Raw genomic sequence first — 17,082 nt, forward strand, 5'->3', positions numbered from 1 at the left:
GGAAATGAGCCCAGGCACTCAGGCCCCCAGCTCCCAGGAGAGCCCAGGTGACCCAGGTCAGCTCCCACCAGACCCAGGGAGTCAGGAACACGATGGGGGGCAGCCAGGGCCAACTTCCAAATTCCTGAATTTTCAGAGAGCGCCACTGTAACAGTCCTCCAGTTTTAGCTTGAAAACAAAAGGTCACCACCACACCTGCCTGAGGGTCTAGGCAGCCCGCCAGGCCAAGGTCCTCGAGAGGGGGCTGGGGAGAGCACATCTTCCAGAAGCTTCGAAGCTCTCGTTCCGCCACACGAGCCGCCTGCAAGGGGAGCCCTGCCTACCGCCTTGGAAACCGGCGAGCCGGGTTAGCACGCAGCACGCCCCACCCCTCACCGTCGGAGGCTCCAAAGCAGGCACCTGTACAACTGCGAGCGGACCACCGCTCAGCGGGGCGACCTGCGTGTGTCAGTCCTGACGCTCCTCTGCTGCGGCCCACGACCTCCGGTGCTTCTCGGCCGACCTGGCGGCTGCGACCCCTCTCCCCCCGCCACCCGAGCCTGCCCATCCTCCGCTCGGCGCCACCGTCTCCTGGACACGACGGCTGCGCCCCGAGGAAAACGATACCTTTGGCTACACTGTAACCATTTCGCGATCTATTTTGAAAACTGTAATTCAGAAATGAGTTTTAAACACAGCATTTTCCGTCTTGCTTGGAATCCTTGCACAAATAATTGATAATTCGAGAGTTAAAACATTTCATCTCCTAAAAAATACCTTTTAAGGAGCGTGCCTCTTCAAAAGGGAAGCTAGTTGGCCCAGAGCTGATAAATACAAGGCTTCACCTCGCTGGGTGGTGACAGCAAAGCCGTCCCCCACTGTAGAATGAAGCGACCAAATGCAGACCGAATCAGCAGCAAGTGGATCAAAAAAAGTTTATTTTGAATATTTAATTTAAAAAAATCATACCTATGAGGTGTGCTACAGAAATTTAGATACAAGAATTGCATATAAAACCCGACCTAATCGTGGTAAAGCAAATGCACTTCAGGAAAGAAAACGTGTACCTCATGGTCACTGGCGTCCCAACACCAGACACTTCCACATGGTCCCCCGGGAGGACACTGCCCCGACCACGTGCGGGAGCTGAGCTGAGGGGCCTCCCGGTCCCTCCCGGGGGACGGGCTCCCCGCGGCGGCCACGGGAGCGTCTTGGGCCACAGCGCTCCCTCTTGCTCACCTCACATTCTCAGCCAAGTCAATCCATCAAATTTTGCTGTCACTTAACATGATATTTTGGCAAAAAGAGCACGGCCTCCTTGACGGGAAGCGTTTCTGCGGTTCACCACGGGGAAGGGACCTGCCTTCCACCAGCAGTGGCTGTTTCCCCACAGGGCGGACACAGGCCAGCTGCCCGGGGCTGGGGACAGCGGGAGGACAGTCTCTAAGGGACTGGTGACACTGCAGCGGGGGGCCGGGGGCAGGGGCCCAGCAGCCCTCCTGGAGGCCCGGCATCGCGGGAGGCGAGAGAACGAGGACAAGACGAGGAGGGAGACGCGGAGAAAGGCGGGGTCTTTGCTGAAACCCAGCAAATACTGTGGGATTTCACAGCGCGAGAGGCTTTTCCGACCGAGCGGACAGCTCCCGTACTTTCCAGCGATTGCCCACAATTCTAACTTCCTATCAGGCCCTCCCTCTTCCTCCAAAACCCTGGGCGGGGACTCCTGCCCCCACCTTGTTGGAGCGGAGGGCGAGAGGCGGGCAGGGACAACTCACACTCAGGACCAAAGGTCCCCGAAGTGGCTCCAGGCAACAGTTGATTTGGCAAAAAAAAAAAAAAAAAAAAAAAAACCTTAAATGCATAAAAACAATCACCGAGTCCTCCAAGGAGCATGATTACAATATATTAGCAAGTTCTGTGGCGTAAACATTTTCAAAAGCATCGGCAAAAGTATTAAATATAAAAGCAGTATGCATACTCCCCTCGGCACCCTGAAGAAAACACCAGAAGGCAGGCGTGGCCACAGACAGCGAGGGCGTGGCCAGCTACGGCAAGGGCGTGGCCAGCTACCTACTGCCGCAGCTCGACGTAGTTGGCGGGGAAGAGCCCATACCTGCCCTTGCACAGCCCGCGCCACCAGCCATCGTCAATCATCTCGATGTTGGTGATGATGTCGTCAGGGTCGAAGGAGATCTCATCATCGCCCGCTAGGGAGGAGGGCACAGAGAGAGAGCAGCGGTCACACTCAGCGTTCCCTGCTCAGCCGCCAGAGGAAAACCCTCCAGCAGCCCTCGAGCTGGCGGCCTCCCACTGAGGCTCCACGGGAGCGCAGGGTTCTGCGGGGGGAGGCTCGATGTGGGTGCAGGGTCCTGGGGGTGCAGGGTCCTGGGGGTGCAGGGTCCTGGGGGCGGAGGCTCCTTGGGGGTGGAGGGTTCGCTGTCTCCCCTACTCTATGAAGGGGGCTTTGCACGCACAGGGGCGGATACAGAGACAGGGCGGAGCCCTTCAAACAAAACCCTAACCCAGAGCAGATGAAGTGTGGCTGAGGGAGATACAGGAATTCCTTGCACTGTATCTGCAACTGTTCTATAACCTTGAAATTGTTTCAAAATAAATTCTTTTTAAAAATTGTAAATAACGCTCTGAGAGTCAGATTTTGAAGAGACGAACCACTGGAAGCCCCGCCACCACCATTTCCGGCCCTCGGGGCGCTTCTCACCAGCTTGGTAGTCGTAGAGGGCAATGGCTGTGATTCCAAGGTCATTCTCATATTCATCGTAGGGACCCTCCTCTAGAATAAACCAGAACAGGGTCTGAGAAGGAAGCAGAGCTGCACTCTCACTCCCGTCAGATGCCCCTTCCTAAGGTCCGGGTGGAGGAGCCAGTCAGGAGAGAATGTGGCAGGGGTGCCGAGCGTGAATCGGGAGGACGCACCGTGGGCCGTCGGGCACCTTCCGCCAAGGGGAGGACCCGGCCCCAAGGAGCGAAGCCCCGCGTCATTCTCTCGATAGAGGCACTGACCGTTTTCAGGGTGTCACGTTTTACACTTTAAAGATTTAGCTCTATTTTCAGGAAAGGTCATATCACGAATAAATGAATGGCAAGCAGGAGACAGCTGATCACACCTCACGCTGTGCTCAGGGAAGGTGAGGGCCCTGCCCTGGTGTAGGTTCTGATACTGATTTTCATGTCACTCCAAGTGGGAGAACGGACTTGTGTTAAATCTGTCCAAACACATTAAAGGAAACCTCATCTCTAGAAATCAAAGACCAATTTGAGTGTTCATCCATCTATAACATTTTCAGAGTGCGCAGAAATCTCCCTCTTCAGAGACCTCAACGTACTCTGGCTTCCTGGAAGACCTCACGAGCTTCTACCCTGATACAACAGCAGCAGAAGCCCCTTCCTCCACGCCCACCCCTCTCAGCGCCCTCAGCACAAGCAGGGATCTCCTGGAACCCCCCAGGAGGCCAGGCCAAGCCCCCCGGGGTCCGGGGCCCGCAGCAGGAGGAGAGGAGCCCCGCAAGCCTGACAGAGGTGGGGCAGGTCAGTCAGCAGGGGGCCAGAAGCAGAGGGGGGCGCAATGCGGGAGACCCGCGTACCTGCTTGGTAGTGGCCCGGGGCCTCCGTGCTTTCGTAGACGGCCTCCGGGGCGTAGGCCTCCTGGTACTCGGTGGCCTCCGTGCTGTACGCCGGCTCGGGCTCACCGGTGTAGCTCGGCTCGGCCTGCAACGGAGCCGCGGCCTGGGGAGAGTCAAGGAGACAGTTCCCGTGGCCCGCGCCGGGTCACGACCACGGCCACACGGCCAAGAGAGACACGCTGACCACTCTCAGCCCCGGCTGAGACGAGACAGACACGGGGATGGGGCGGCGTCACCTGCTCACACCCCGTGGACGCCTGGGTCCTAACGTGTCCCGCAGCGCCGAGAGGGCCAGGCTCCCCCTCACAAGCCCGTCCTCACACCCCCGACACCCTGAGTCCTGCCGTCACCAAACACCTGCCGGCTGCGAGCGCCCCACTTTCCTGGGGCAGGTCTGGCCCGTTTCCTCTCTGGGTCCCAGACCTCCGAGGCCTCCCAAAGCCCCCGAGGGCGCCCAGCCCTCCCGGGCCTCTGCCAGCAGCTCCGCGCCATCACCCCATCCCACCGGCTAGGGCAGCTGAGCCCGCGGGTGGCGGGTTCCATCCTCACGGAACCCTCCGTGGAGGTGAGGCAGGGGAGGGACCAACAAGTCGCACGCAAGAGGACGTCAAAAGTGCTCTGCTGACAGCCACCTGAGCCGCGACCCCAGTTCCCAACCATCCACCACCAACGGCGGCTTCAACCAGCGTTTCCGACCGGGGTCCACCTGAGGGCACCCTCGCGGGTCAGGAAAGGAAGGCGCACACAGAGAGCCCTGGGGAGAGCCGGTGGTCAGGCCTCAGCTTCCCACAGAGGGTGACAGAGGGGTGCGGCAGGCCGGGAGCGCTACTCCAGAGGCCACAGGGCGGGGCTCCACCAGGGCCGGGCACCGGGCGCCACTCCAGGGCTAAACAAGGGAGTGACGGACTCCTACTGGCAAGTGCCCCTGGAGGCGAGGGGACCAGACGGGAGGGTGAGGAGCCACATGTGCTGCGGGGTCGCGCAGAGCCGCTCAGCGGTTGGGCCGTCACCCCGAGGTCACTGCGGGGACACTGCACAGGGCCGCCAGCAACGCCCTAACCTCCTATCTTCCCGCAGCAGCCCCTCCGCCCACGCCCACCCCTCCCCCGTCACGTGGTTCGGGCAGGATTCCCTGCCCCGCCCAGAACAACGTGTCATTCCAGCCTCCTCCAAGGACCAACTGCTAGTGACGGGCCCAGCAGTGGGCCCCGATGGGCGGATGCACAGGGGCCCCCTTTCCACGGGATTCCAGATCCTAAGACTGCACCCGCCACACCCGCCACACCCGCCAGGCAGAGGGGCGAGCCTACAGACCACCCTGAAGCCCAGGCCCGCCCACGGTGCTCCCGCACCCTCAGCCCCTTTGGGCCTCAGCCGAGTTGAGTCAGTTTCAGCCCCTTGTGACTCAGTGAGCTCTAAGTGGTGACGTCCAGGTGAGGGAAGACAGGTGAGTGAACGGGACAGAGGGGACTCGGGCTGGGCCGGGTGTGGGTGTGGGTGTGGACGGCAGGGGCCGAGCTGCTCTGGGAGGGGGGCCCCCAGAGCCTGTGGAGACCCCGCCATGGGGCCATGGGAAGGGGGGCAGGCGGCTCAGTGACCCAGGGGTCAAAGGAGCAGGTCCTGGGACTGAAGACTGAGGAGGAAGGGCCGAGGACAGAGTCTCCAGGAACACGGTGCTCGAGAGAGGCCAAGGGAAGAGAGCCGAGAGGCGGCGGCCGGGTGGGGACGAGGGTCCTGGAAGGGAGTGTGGTCCGAGTCGAGGGCAGCAGGGAGTGGGTGAGGGAAAGACCCGCACCGGCTGACCCTTGGAGGCTGGCTCAGGAGAGCGCAGCGGGGCCAGCGGGCGGGTGAGAAGGCCGGCGGGGAAGCCGGGGAGGCGAGAGGCCCCGCGCTCAGGAGGGCTGCCCTCCGGGCGCCGCGCAGCACAGGGAGGGACCCCCGTCCACGGGGAGCTGAGCTGGGAAGGGCGTCTCCGCGCGGCGTCAGACTCACGGGCAAAGCAGATAAAAGCACCAACCTCGTAGACGGGGCTCGAAGGCGGCCTCTCCTGGGTCGGCTGGGGCGTGGGCGACGCGGGGGGCGTGGGCTTCTGGGCCCGGGCTTGCTCCTGGAATGCAGAGACAGCGGCAGTCAGCGTGTCACCAGGCCTCCACCAGGCCTCCCCTCAGTCGCACCCAAGCACGAGGCGCGCTCGCTGCCGCTGCCGGAGGAAGAAGCAGCAACGCGGAGCAGAGACGCAGCGCAGAGACGTCAAGGGCGCGTCTGCCCTGCAGCCGAGGTCACGCGTCAAGTCTTCTCAAGACACGCCCGGTGGCCCACGCAGTCCTGCCCCCAGGGCTGACGGATCCAGCCAGAGGCGGCAGTGCCCCCGCACACCTGATCCGGAGGCCGCCACCTGGGCTCTGAGCTGAGGCTGTAACGGACTGAGACCTCCGGGGACCTTCCAACGCAGTGAAGGGAATTTGCACGTAGGACGGACGTGAATCTTGAGGAGGGCAGAGGATGGACAGCGGTGGACAGATGCGGACGTCCCAACCCCCAGGGTCCTGTGAACGTGTGACCTTACAGGGCAAGAGGCTGCAGACGTGACCAAGGTAAGGACCCAAGGCAGGAGGTGACCCTGGATTACCCAGGTGGGCCCGGTGTCATCACAGGTCCTTACAAGCGGGAGGCAGACAGTAAAAGCAGAGCTTGGAAGGGGCCACAAGCCAAGGCGGGGGCGGGGGCAGGTTCTAGAAGCTGAAAAAGGCAAGGACACGATTCCTCTCTGCAGCCTCCAGAAGCAACCAGCCCTGTAACCCCTCCCAGGCCCCCCGGCCTCCAGCCTGTGAGGTGGTAACCTTGCGCTGCCCTAAGCCACGGCGCGGGGCGGGACTTGACGCGGCCCCAGGAAACCAGTGCTGACGCCTGTCAGGTGGACTTCCTCCACGCCACCGACCAAAGAACCTGACGGCCCGGGGAGGGAAGTCGCAGCAGAAGCAGGAGCTGCGCCGCCCCCACCCGCTCCCCAGCTGCTCTGCCAGCCCACCCGACGGGGCTCAGCCTGACGGGCGTCGGTGGGACTGCCCTGTGGAAACCAACCCCTCCGGAGACCACGCAGCTCTGGACCCCAGTGTGGCTTTGCCTGACCCGCCCCAGCAGGACGGTCACGAGTCCTCACGGCGCTGGCAGCTTGCCCACGAGTTAAATCCCCGGGGCAGCATGACTCCCTGAAGGGGCCGTGCCTAGGCCGGGCTGAGCGTGGGCTTCTGGAGAGCCGGGCCTGCCGCCCGCCACGCAGCGGCACGAGGATCCGTGACAGCCCCCCTCCACCCTGCCACACCCCGATCTGGCGGGGAACAGACGTTCCTTCTCGGGGGCACGCTCGCTCCCGAGATGTGCGGGGCGAGCATCTGTGGCCGCCCCGCCTGCCAGAGCACTCGGACGCGTGCGGGCCGTGTCCTGCCCCGGGAGAGCGCCTCACAACCCAGAGGGCTCTGGTGCGAGCGGCACCATGCCGATCGATGGGAGTCACTCAGGGGACAGGCGGGCGGGGAGAGCTGGCAGGGGCTGGACCCGGCGAGGGACAACACGGCGGAAGGGACGGCGAGAGAACCTCAAAGGCCAAGGGGCTGGACAACAGCGACCGAGAGCCTCCTTCTCAAGCCCTCCAACCCTTCTGCAGCTTTGCGACTGCAGGGGTCAAATTCCGAGCCATAAAACGAGGAAGGCGTTACGTGAAAACGAGACCAAGTTATCGGAAAAAATGCCTCCTGGTGTGCGTGTGTGTGTCTGCAACAAAGAAAAACTTACAAGCGCGTAACTAAAAACTGAAAGGAGAGACAGCTTTAAAGTTTCTGGCAATTAAGGAACGGTACGTGATAATCAGACACGTTTGCTATCATCCCGACTTCACCACGTGTGATAAAAACGTTTTATCAGGGCTTATTTAATTCCCGGCTCCAGCGCCCAGCGTTTCCTGCCCGTTGCATGCTAACTGCCTCAACCACTCACTCTCCCTTGACGGGGTCTTCAGACTGATGTGGGGAGGAAACGCCCTTAGGTTTAAATAGAGCTTTACAGTCTATAGAACAACACACGCGTTATTTCCGATTCTACTTCTTGGCCACCCGAGTCGTGGCGACTCCACACCCGTTTCACGGGCAAGAACGTGGGCCGCGGGACGGTGCACTGGCTTGCGTCAGGCCGCCCGGTTGGCAGGTGACGCGGCGGGACCCGAGCCGTCAGCCGTCAGCCCATCTACGCGAGTTTAGGAAGGAGCAAGTCCCCACCCTCCTGCTCCCTCCTCACAGCTCCCACTGCCACCCTCTCCAGCGGAAAGACAGTTTGTGAAGAATCCCAGAAGAACCTGCAGACCCGAGCTCCAGGAGCAAGAGCTCCAAGAGCCAGCAGACGGCCTTCTTCACAGGGATCCCTTCTGTGCCCTCAACCTGCCACCCAAGCAGACAGCGGGTTCCCGAGGGTGACGGCTGGGAACAGGCTGCGGGGGAGACGTGCGGACGGGGGCTTGGCCAAGGGCATGGGGGCCGCCAGCCTGACGGGGGAGGACAGGCCCGCAGTCGCCCAGCGCTGGGGCAGCACGGCTGGAGCCGGGGAGGGTCGACTGTCTCGTATCTGGTGACAAGAGACGGGATCGTCTGTGCGGCTGAAAGCCAAGTTCCTGAGAGCACAGCCTTCGGCGCGAGTTCAAAACGCTTCCTACTGATAGTTTTCTGCAGCAGACGCAGGAATGAGCCGGACACACGGCCCCCGCGCGCGGGAGGGGAGCCCGGGCGCCGCCCGCACTCACGTCCAGCTGCCTCCGCGCCGCCTCCTGCCCCTTCGCCGTCCTCTGCGCCCGCTCTGCCTCCGCCTTCCGCCCGTCCTCGGGCTCCTTCTCCTTCGCCAGGTTCTCAAAGTTAGCTCTGATGTTGCTGGTCTTGCTGCTCACTAAAGAGGAAGGAGAGATTTACTCAGGGCGCCACCATCTCCCCCGGACCAGGCCCGCGCCAGGGCGGCCTGTCCCTCGGGAAGCAGGCACCCCAGCTGAGGGCGATGCGCCCTCCTCGGCTGCCAGCCCCCCACCAGGAACGGCCTTCACTGTTGTGTGTGCTGCACCCACAGCGGGAAGACGGCACAGCCCCGCATCTGGAATGCTCTTACGTTCCCAACACCACTGTATTCTTTACCACCAGACACTCACAAGGAAAAAAAACCCCCCTAAGGATGCCCTTGATAAAACAGTAAAAAGTACTGATTGTGAGTAGATCTCAACCCTCTTAACGTTTCGTGTGACAAAATGTGAGGGCGGAGCCCACTGCGACTGCCCCTGTGGACGTGCCGTGGGGCCTCCGGGGAAAACACGTGCAACTATCTGAGATGCAGGCCAAACTGATTTTTCCTGGAACATCATTTTCCCTGAAATGACAATGGACAAACTACGGTTACGCCGTTTGGGTACGTGCCAGACCCTTTCTCCAAAAGGAACGAGCTGAGCCTGTCCTGTTAAAAAACAACTACAGTATTTGTTGTCAGTGGGAAAACTCAAGCTTTCAAGCAAAATCAGAATTTTGGAAAATCCGTGTCCACTGCCATGAGTATGACAATTTCCCAGTTTTGCTCAGAGACTCCGTGACGAGGTTGGTACTGTCAACGGACGTGACCCGGGGGGCGCTGTATAATGAAAGGCGTCAGCGCGTGGAAGATCAGCGCGACTTGGTGATCAACGCTCTCCAACGACCCTGACGTGATGTCACAAAGTCTTGCTGCGCAAGAGAGACCAACCTTTAAGAAGACCACTGGACGGCTGCCCGCTGGACTGGGGTACAGAGAACACGACCGGAAACGGCCAGTACAATACTCTTCCCTTTTCCCACTGCTTATCTGGGGAGTCCAGATTTTCTTCACCACCCTAACGCGTCACGAGAGACTGAAGGAGTGAGAAGCAGCTAAGGGAGCTCAGCTGGCCAACACCGAGGCGATTCCACAGAAACGTAACACAACGCTACCCTGGAACCTAGCCAATACCGTATAATAACTGTAAATGGAGAATAATCTCTAAAACTTTTGAATCACTAGGTTGTACATCTGAAACTAATATTGTAAATCAACTAACTATACCTTAATTTAAAGAAATGCTACTCTTCTGCACTTTCTGGTTTTGAAAACGTAGTTATTTTTTTCATAAAAAGTATTATGTTAATATGTGATAGTCTCACTACTTTTAAATGTTTAAGTGAATTAATAAAATGGTAAATTCTTCTCATCTCTGTTTTAATTCTAACACAGTAAAGATCAGAAAACATACCCCACGTAAACAAAAGTTCTTTGGGGCCTCAGCAATTCCTGCCAGTGTCCTGAGGCCAGAGCGTACGGACTGCCGACCACGGGGCATCCACAGGAAATACATGGCGACCTCCACTTGCTGCGTGTAACTGACCACTTCTATCACGTGTAATAATTCCCCCAACTAAACGATACTCTCCCAGGCTGGCCCACGTTTAACGGTTCCCCAGCAGACACCAGGACCACAGGAGGCCTAGGCACGCAGCAGGCACCGGAAGGGTGGGTCGCGAGCAGCCTGGCGCTCACCCGTGAGTGAGGAAGGACAGGGCTGCCCTAACTCATGCGGACGCGGCGGCGACAGGCTGCGCAGACACACCACGGCCGGGGGAGCGGCAGGTGCCGCAGGAACCTCCCGGGGCCTGGGCCCCGGCAGTGAGCAGGGCCCTTGAGGACGTGCAGTTAACCCAGCTCTGCTTTGGGAAGCACCCCCCAAAACAGACCCCCGCCGCCAGAGAGCTGCAACGCCCGTGTCTGAACGGTGCCTCTGAACCTCTGCAGGAACAAACAGCATCAAACAGGTAATCAACTGCCGTCCCCAAAACACACAGATCAACTACGGTCTCCGTTAATGCTTCACCTGCTCCCGCCGGCTCTCCTTTCCCCCTCAGCACCGTCCTGGGGACACCACACAGCGTGGAATTTCTCCCGGGAAAAACCACGGTGCTGCCAGGGGGTCTGCTAGGACTTACCTGCTTCGACAGGGACAGTCTTCTGGTAAGTGGAGGCCACCGTGGCAACGTCCTCAAAGGTGGAAGCGTTCTACCAAGACAAGAAAGGGGAGATCAGGAACGCATTTTTCTTTCTTCCTTTCCTCTCCCTGCACAAAGGCCTGCCCCAGATCCTCCCAAAGACCCAACCAGAGAGCCCAAATATTTCATATCCACCTGTTCTGCACATTAACAGAGGCATGAAAAGTGTGTTAATAACACATTGGCTGGTGACCATACGGGCCAGCGTCAGAGAAGAAACACACGTATAGGGGGTGAATGGGCAGGGCCAGGATGTTTAGGGCAGTGAAACTGCTGTGTAGGAATAGACAGTGGTACATACGAGTCACTACACACCTGTGCAAACCCGCAGAATGTAAGATCCCAGGAGAGAACCCTAAAGCCGACCTCAGCGTTGGGTGCCTATGATGTAGGCTCAACGTAGGTTCACAGGTTGTAACAAATGGACCACTGGGTGGGTGGGGGAGGGGAGGTAGGGAGTATATGGGAAATCTCTGCACCTTCCTCTCAAATTTGAGCAAACTGCTCAAAAAAGCAGAAAAACCAAAAGCCCTACCACGTGCCTCCATTTCACAACCATAAACCAAGCACGTGTTCCTCCCAAGCTCTCGCCACAGACAGAATTTGCAGGGGAGCCCAGAAGCCTCTGCTGCGCTGGGAGAGGACCCTGGGACGTACAAAGGCCCCCCCGATTGTCCACCTCTCCCAGTAAGCGCAACTCTAGTTTGGTTCTGTAGGGACCCAACTCGCGAGACTAAAAGGACAGCGACGACCGTCCACGTAAAGGCTGACACAGGCGCGGACTGACGGCTCAGGGAAGCACTGGCCGCTGGGCACGAACGCTTCCCAGGGAAACACGCCTGGGGCTCAGGACGGGCACTGCTCTCCTGACACAGGAAACCGGGAGAAAGGACGCGCGGGAGCCTGTCACTAGTTGACGCCCGAGGCTGACTGCAAGCAGCGGCTCTGAGAAGTGCGCAACGCCCCAGACCAAGGTCAGGTACAGGCAGCTCCACGACGGCGACAGTGACCCACGGGGCTCCGGTCGGCACGCCTGGGGGCCGGCCCTGACCCTCCCGCCAAGGCCCCCTTCTCCTCCCTCCTCCTCCTCCTCCATCTCCGGGGTGGCTGCTCGGCTGCCCTGACCACCCCCTCCTCTGCTCCCCAAACCTCCCCATCTCTTTCCAGAACAACCTCTAAGGCCCCGCCCCCACCGGCTCGCCCACGAGGCTCCTGCCTGCCCTGCGGCGTCAGCGGGGAGGGGGTCAGCGCCCTCCCAGCTTCCGGGCCGTGGCCCCTGCACACCCGCTGCCCGTCCCGTCCGGCCAACTCTCCAGCACGATGCTCAGAGCCGCCTCTCTGCCTTCACCCACAGGCTTCCGGCAAACACCACGACCCCAAGCCTCTCATTTCCAGCTGCGGGGTCCCCACCACACTGCACCCCCATCACCAAGACCCGCCCACCGACTACAACCTTCCCCTCTCCTGCTGGCCACCCTCCTCCACCTGGACCCAGCTCCCCGCTCCCCAACGTCCAGCCTGACCAACTCAAGGTCTCGGCCTCTCCTGGGACCCACCTGCCGGGAACCTCTCACCTGTTTCCACCACCCACAGGGACTACGTCAGACCTGAGTCCCTGCGCCACCCGTCCCTAGGGATGATCTCATGCTGCCGCCAAGGCTGAGACCTGGGCAGGTGCCTCACCCTTCTAAGCCCCGGGCTTCCCAAGCGCACAGCACAGACCACCATCTGGCCGCAGGGGGACCCCGCGCTCCCCACCACGCCCCAGGGGCTCCCTGAACCTCCCTGTCTGTGGCCTGGGCTCCTCCCACCTTAAAACAGAACCATCCCCTCAGCTGACCAGTGCCCAGCTCACCCCGATCTTGGCCCAAGCTTGCCAACGCCACGGCTCCCTTCCTCCCGCAGCCCAGACCCCTGCCAGCTGGCCTCCCCCAAACTCCCCACAACCTCAAAATAAAAAAACAGGCCCTGACCAGACGTCAAGCACCCCCACCTCGCTCGCCCAGACAGGACGTCCCCAGCAGCACCTCGGGGCACAGATGACCCCTCCCTCCTCGTAACTCTCCGCCCTCAGACCAGCACCAGTGGACCCTGTGGGCTCCCCGCACCTCGCCAGGTGCCCTGCCCGGTCTCCTCTGACCAGCCTGCCCGCTGCCATCCCACAGGCGTGGCCCGTGGCCCCCTCGCCGCTCTGCAGGCTCCCCAACTCCACCTCCGTCTGCAGGCACCCCACTCCCACCCCCTCCATCCGAACTACCTGCGCCGTCTGGCAGCCCAACCAGACGTGCCCACGGGGGACTCATCCCACCCAGTCCTGCCCCTCCCCCCGAGTTCCTGAGCTCAGCAGACGGCCCCACCATCCACCTGGGAGGCCCTCCTCCTCACCCCTTAAACGCAGGGGCTTTGGCACCCACGCTGGCTCAAGGAAGTTATCTCTCTCCCTCCGCCGCCATCCCCAGCCCAAGACAGAAGCACCCCGATCGAAGCACTGAAGCCGCCTCCTAACCGGGGCCACAGCCTTGCGGCTTCCTCCGCGATCCTCTCCACCCTGAGGCGGGGGGCTGCTCGGTGCACGTCCTGTTCACCTCGTTTGCCTGTCTAACCCTTGCAGGGCCGCTCAGAACCTATCTGACGAAACACGAAACCTCACGGGGGTCCGCAGGGCTCCCTGAAGTGGGTCATGACCAGCCACCCGCCCCCACCCCCCACAGTGGGCCCCGCCTGGCTTCCCTCAGACCTTCTGTATCTGCGACAACGCCTACCCCAGGCCCGCAAGGTCCTCGGTGTCCCCGTCCCCACGCCCACACACACACTGGCCCCATCCTCCCGGGCGAGCTCCCACCACCCGCAAAGCCGAGCTCAGACTCTCAGCTCCTCAGGACACTCCCGGCCCCGCGGCCAGAGCCCTGTGCCCTGCCGCTCACTCCCAGGGCCCACACGCGGTCACGTGATGGGGTCCCCCGAGGGGTCAGCTGGGAGCCTGATGGAAGGGGAACTCCACGGGGACCGGCCCTGGCGCCCAGACACCCGCCCGGGCAGGGCGGCCTCAACCTCGGTCCGGCCGAACCGATGGGAGCCAGGCCAGGCCCGGTCCCCAACGAGGACCACTCCACGCGCTCCTGGGTCTGCTCCTCTGACACGGTTGGAACTTAGGCCAGAAACCCAGCCACGTGACGCGCTGAGACTCTGAAACCACGCAGGAGGGACCAGCTGGACGAGGGCACCCCAGGGAGAGCCGAGGGGCCGTGTCGCCCTGCCTCTGGCTCGGGGCGGACGCCGTGGGGACCCCTGCAGCGACGCGCACCTTCTGGATCCGCCTTCCCCAAGACAGCAGGCCCCACGACGTGGCCAGCGTGACCAAAGAGCTCGGTTTCCAGCTGGGTTCACTGATAAGTACGTTCACAGCCACGTGTCCGGGAGGCATGCACGACGGCAGCCCAGCGCTGTGCCTGCCTGGCCGGGGACCCCGCCCCCCCCCCAAAACGTGGCAGGGACAGCAACTGCCTCACAGCATGGCCTCTAGGGGTCCAGGAGAGGACACCCGTGACATAGGAGACGAAGCCCAGCACGCGTGTCAGCTACTGGCCCCGCCGCGGTGATGACACATGCCGGTCTGAAACGTTCGCGCTTCTGCAAACGCGCGCCAGGCGCCCACCAGAGACCAGAGACCACCCAGGGAACAGCCATCGGCCCGCCAAGAGCGTCAGACGCCCGATCCTGTCAGCAGAAAACACCGAGCCCCGCACAAGAAGCACTCACCTTATCCATCCGGTCCTTCTGCACCCCGTATTTCCCACCGAAGCCTCTGGAGTAGTCTGCAATGTGACAGCACGGCACTCAGTCCCGGGCTGAGGTCCGCCAGCTGCCGGCAGCAGGCGCATGCAAACAGGTCCAGAAAGAGCCCGAGAAAACGCGCCCAGAGCCACAGAACGAGAACACGGAACGATGAGCCTTTGCTTGCAAGGCGAGTTGGGCTTCTACCCGCGGTGCTCGGCAGCGAGCAGGTGAGAGGCGGGACGGAGGCGTGGCATGCTCCCCGCGTGCTCCCGGGGGACAGGGGTGCGGGCGGCAGGCGGGCGCCACCTCCTAGCACAGTCTCTGCTCTGCGCTCCTGCTCTACTCACCGCTAGAAAGAGGCTCAAGGGCAGGGATTCTCTTGCTTTTTTACTTATTTTTTTTTCTCTTGCTTTTTTAAAAGAGAAAAAGTTTCCCGGAACTTCTACCAGCCAAAGACTCATGTTGCAGCAACACACAGGTCTACGTGACTGTCAGACTGCCGAGCGGTATCAACGCCACGTCCGTGCGGTCTGCCGGGTCAGCCCGAGGGGATTCTCTCCCTGAACACTGGGGCTGAGCGCCTAAACTCGGCCCCGTAAAGTGAGGACACGACTCTTTGCCAACTGTGTGTCCCGGTTCTAATGACTGAGCCTGAATTTTGACAGATGTTAGATAAGTGCTCTGAGCAAAAGCACGTCTGCCATCTGGACTCCCAATGTATGCACCCAGAAGCCTCCTGTCGAGTTCCAGCTTTGCGTACGTACTGTCTGGTTCTGTGTGAGGGAGTCACACGTAGATGGTGTCATCAAAAAAACTAGCAAAAACCAAAAAAACACCACCACAAATGAGACACAGAAACCACGTGGACACGCCTGCCCCACGCCCCTGGTCCAAGGCCAGTGATGGGGCTGAACTGGACACGTTTCTCCCGGTCTCGGAGGCAGGGAGGTGGCCTACTCAACACTCACAGGAGTCCCGGCTACAGCAAGCGCTGCTGCAGAAGGCCGCCGGGAGACCAGAGACGGCCCACTCCAGGAGCGAGGCACGTCACGGGGTTAGAGTGACCTGCACCTCACACCACCTTTGACCAGACACACACCCCAACGGTTACGGGGGAGAAAAAAGTGAACAGGGAAGAAAGGGTGCGAGTGAATTCCGCTCCGGCACAGCACTGGGCTGGAAGTGCCCAGGTGCCCCTGCAGGTGACAGCGGGTGACTCGGAGGCTGAGCGCTGAAGTCTGTGCTAGAAGTGGCGGCACTGGGCGGGGCTGGGGGGAGCCGGGGAGCAACTGTGCCTTGCTGGGACTCGTGCTTGGCCAGTCTCTCCTTGTAATCAAAGCCCACAGCACAGGGGTCCTGCCTCTCGGACTGAACACCAAATCTGCCTCCGAAACCAGTCTTATAATCTGAAAATCCACAGGTGACAGCAGAGAAAACAACCAAGAGAAGAAACACAAGTTTGGTTAGACTCAAACACGTCTCCTGGAAGAAACAAGGGCTGCGCCGAGCTCGGGGACGACAGAGCCAGCTCCCAGCCTCACCAACAGTCACAAAGGGCTCAAAAGGTTAAATGACAAACAGTGTCTGAACACGCAGCCCAGGCCCGAAAGCAGGTTAGCAACTGTATTTGAGCCGATTCAGAAAAGCCGCTCCGTGCTCCGCGAGTCTCTCCGGGGCCCCGCCCACGCTGCAGACAAGAGCACGCGTCTCTGCTCACTTGAAGAAAGAGACACGTTACACACATGGCCCACCCCACAGTGGCGCGGCAGCCCCGCTCCCCACCGTGCTGGCCGCGAGCCCGGGGCCCTGGCGGCCACGCTCCCGGGGACGGGGCGCCTCTCGGGCTGGGACCACCGTGCCGCCCCTGTGGCAGCCCCAAGCGGCGGGCAGCAGCCCCTCAGAACACTGCCGTAGCAGCTGGGGCTTCAGGGCCCAGGTGAGCACAGGCGCCCTGCCCCGCCCAACCGCAGCCCCCCAAGGGGGAAGGGGGAATCACTACGGGCGGAGGGGTCCTTCCAAAGCCGTGGGGATAGAGGACCCCCTCCCCCACTGAAGACAGGACAGCACTGCGACACAAGGACCGCGAGGCCAGGCACACGTGGACCTGTAAACAGAGATGAACCTCCCAAAGGACCTCGCGGACGAGCAGCCAGCGTGAATGTACCTTTTTGGGATTCGTGCAGATGCAGCTTCTCCTGGTGATCCCAGCCAAGGGCACACTTGTCCTGTCTGTCCGTCTGCACACCGAACTTCCCTCCAAAGCCTTTCACGTAGTCTGCGTGGACAATAAAAGGCCATAATCGAGTATTAGTGGGCAGCCTGCGTAACAGGGAGAGAGCAGGTTTTCCACGAAGTTCAACATACACAATTCACTAAACCATCCTTTCTCTTCCTGACCTTTGGTGAAACTTCAGGTGACATTCGTTAAGAGGACCGCCTCGCAGTGTGTCGGGAAAATAACCTCATCTACCATCTCGGTACCGTGGATAAACACGGACGGAACCCTCTACAGGAACCCCCGAGGCATGCAGTGTCACAGCACTGACACGCCATTGGGTCTCACCACTTACACAGACGTGCAACACGTGGCCCCTGCGACACGCCACGCTGCT

The 17,082-nt window shown here is 60.9% G+C and overlaps 1 protein-coding gene across 6 annotated transcripts in view; it reads right to left on the reverse strand.

Moving 5' to 3' along the window:
- Positions 1-889: 889 nt before the first annotated feature.
- The window catches only part of CTTN (cortactin), a 34,207-nt gene continuing 18,014 nt past the window's right edge, over positions 890-17,082 (reverse strand). For 5 of the 6 annotated variants that reach the window (XM_082341876.1, XM_082341878.1, XM_082341881.1 and 2 more), the window contains 9 exons: positions 16,635-16,745; positions 15,766-15,876; positions 14,453-14,508; positions 10,634-10,703; positions 8,410-8,549; positions 5,638-5,727; positions 3,582-3,723; positions 2,699-2,770; positions 890-2,186 (listed from right to left, as the gene is read on the reverse strand). In XM_082341876.1, the coding sequence (XP_082198002.1) occupies positions 2,050-2,186; positions 2,699-2,770; positions 3,582-3,723; positions 5,638-5,727; positions 8,410-8,549; positions 10,634-10,703; positions 14,453-14,508; positions 15,766-15,876; positions 16,635-16,745 (929 nt within the window). In that variant the 3' untranslated portion in view covers positions 890-2,049. The remainder of the gene's footprint in view (positions 2,187-2,698; positions 2,771-3,581; positions 3,724-5,637; positions 5,728-8,409; positions 8,550-10,633; positions 10,704-14,452; positions 14,509-15,765; positions 15,877-16,634; positions 16,746-17,082) is intronic. The other variant, XM_082341880.1, reaches the window with a different exon arrangement.

This window comes from Balaenoptera borealis (assembly GCF_965194805.1).
Source record: "Balaenoptera borealis genome assembly, chromosome: 11".
Lineage (NCBI taxonomy): Eukaryota > Metazoa > Chordata > Mammalia > Artiodactyla > Balaenopteridae > Balaenoptera > Balaenoptera borealis.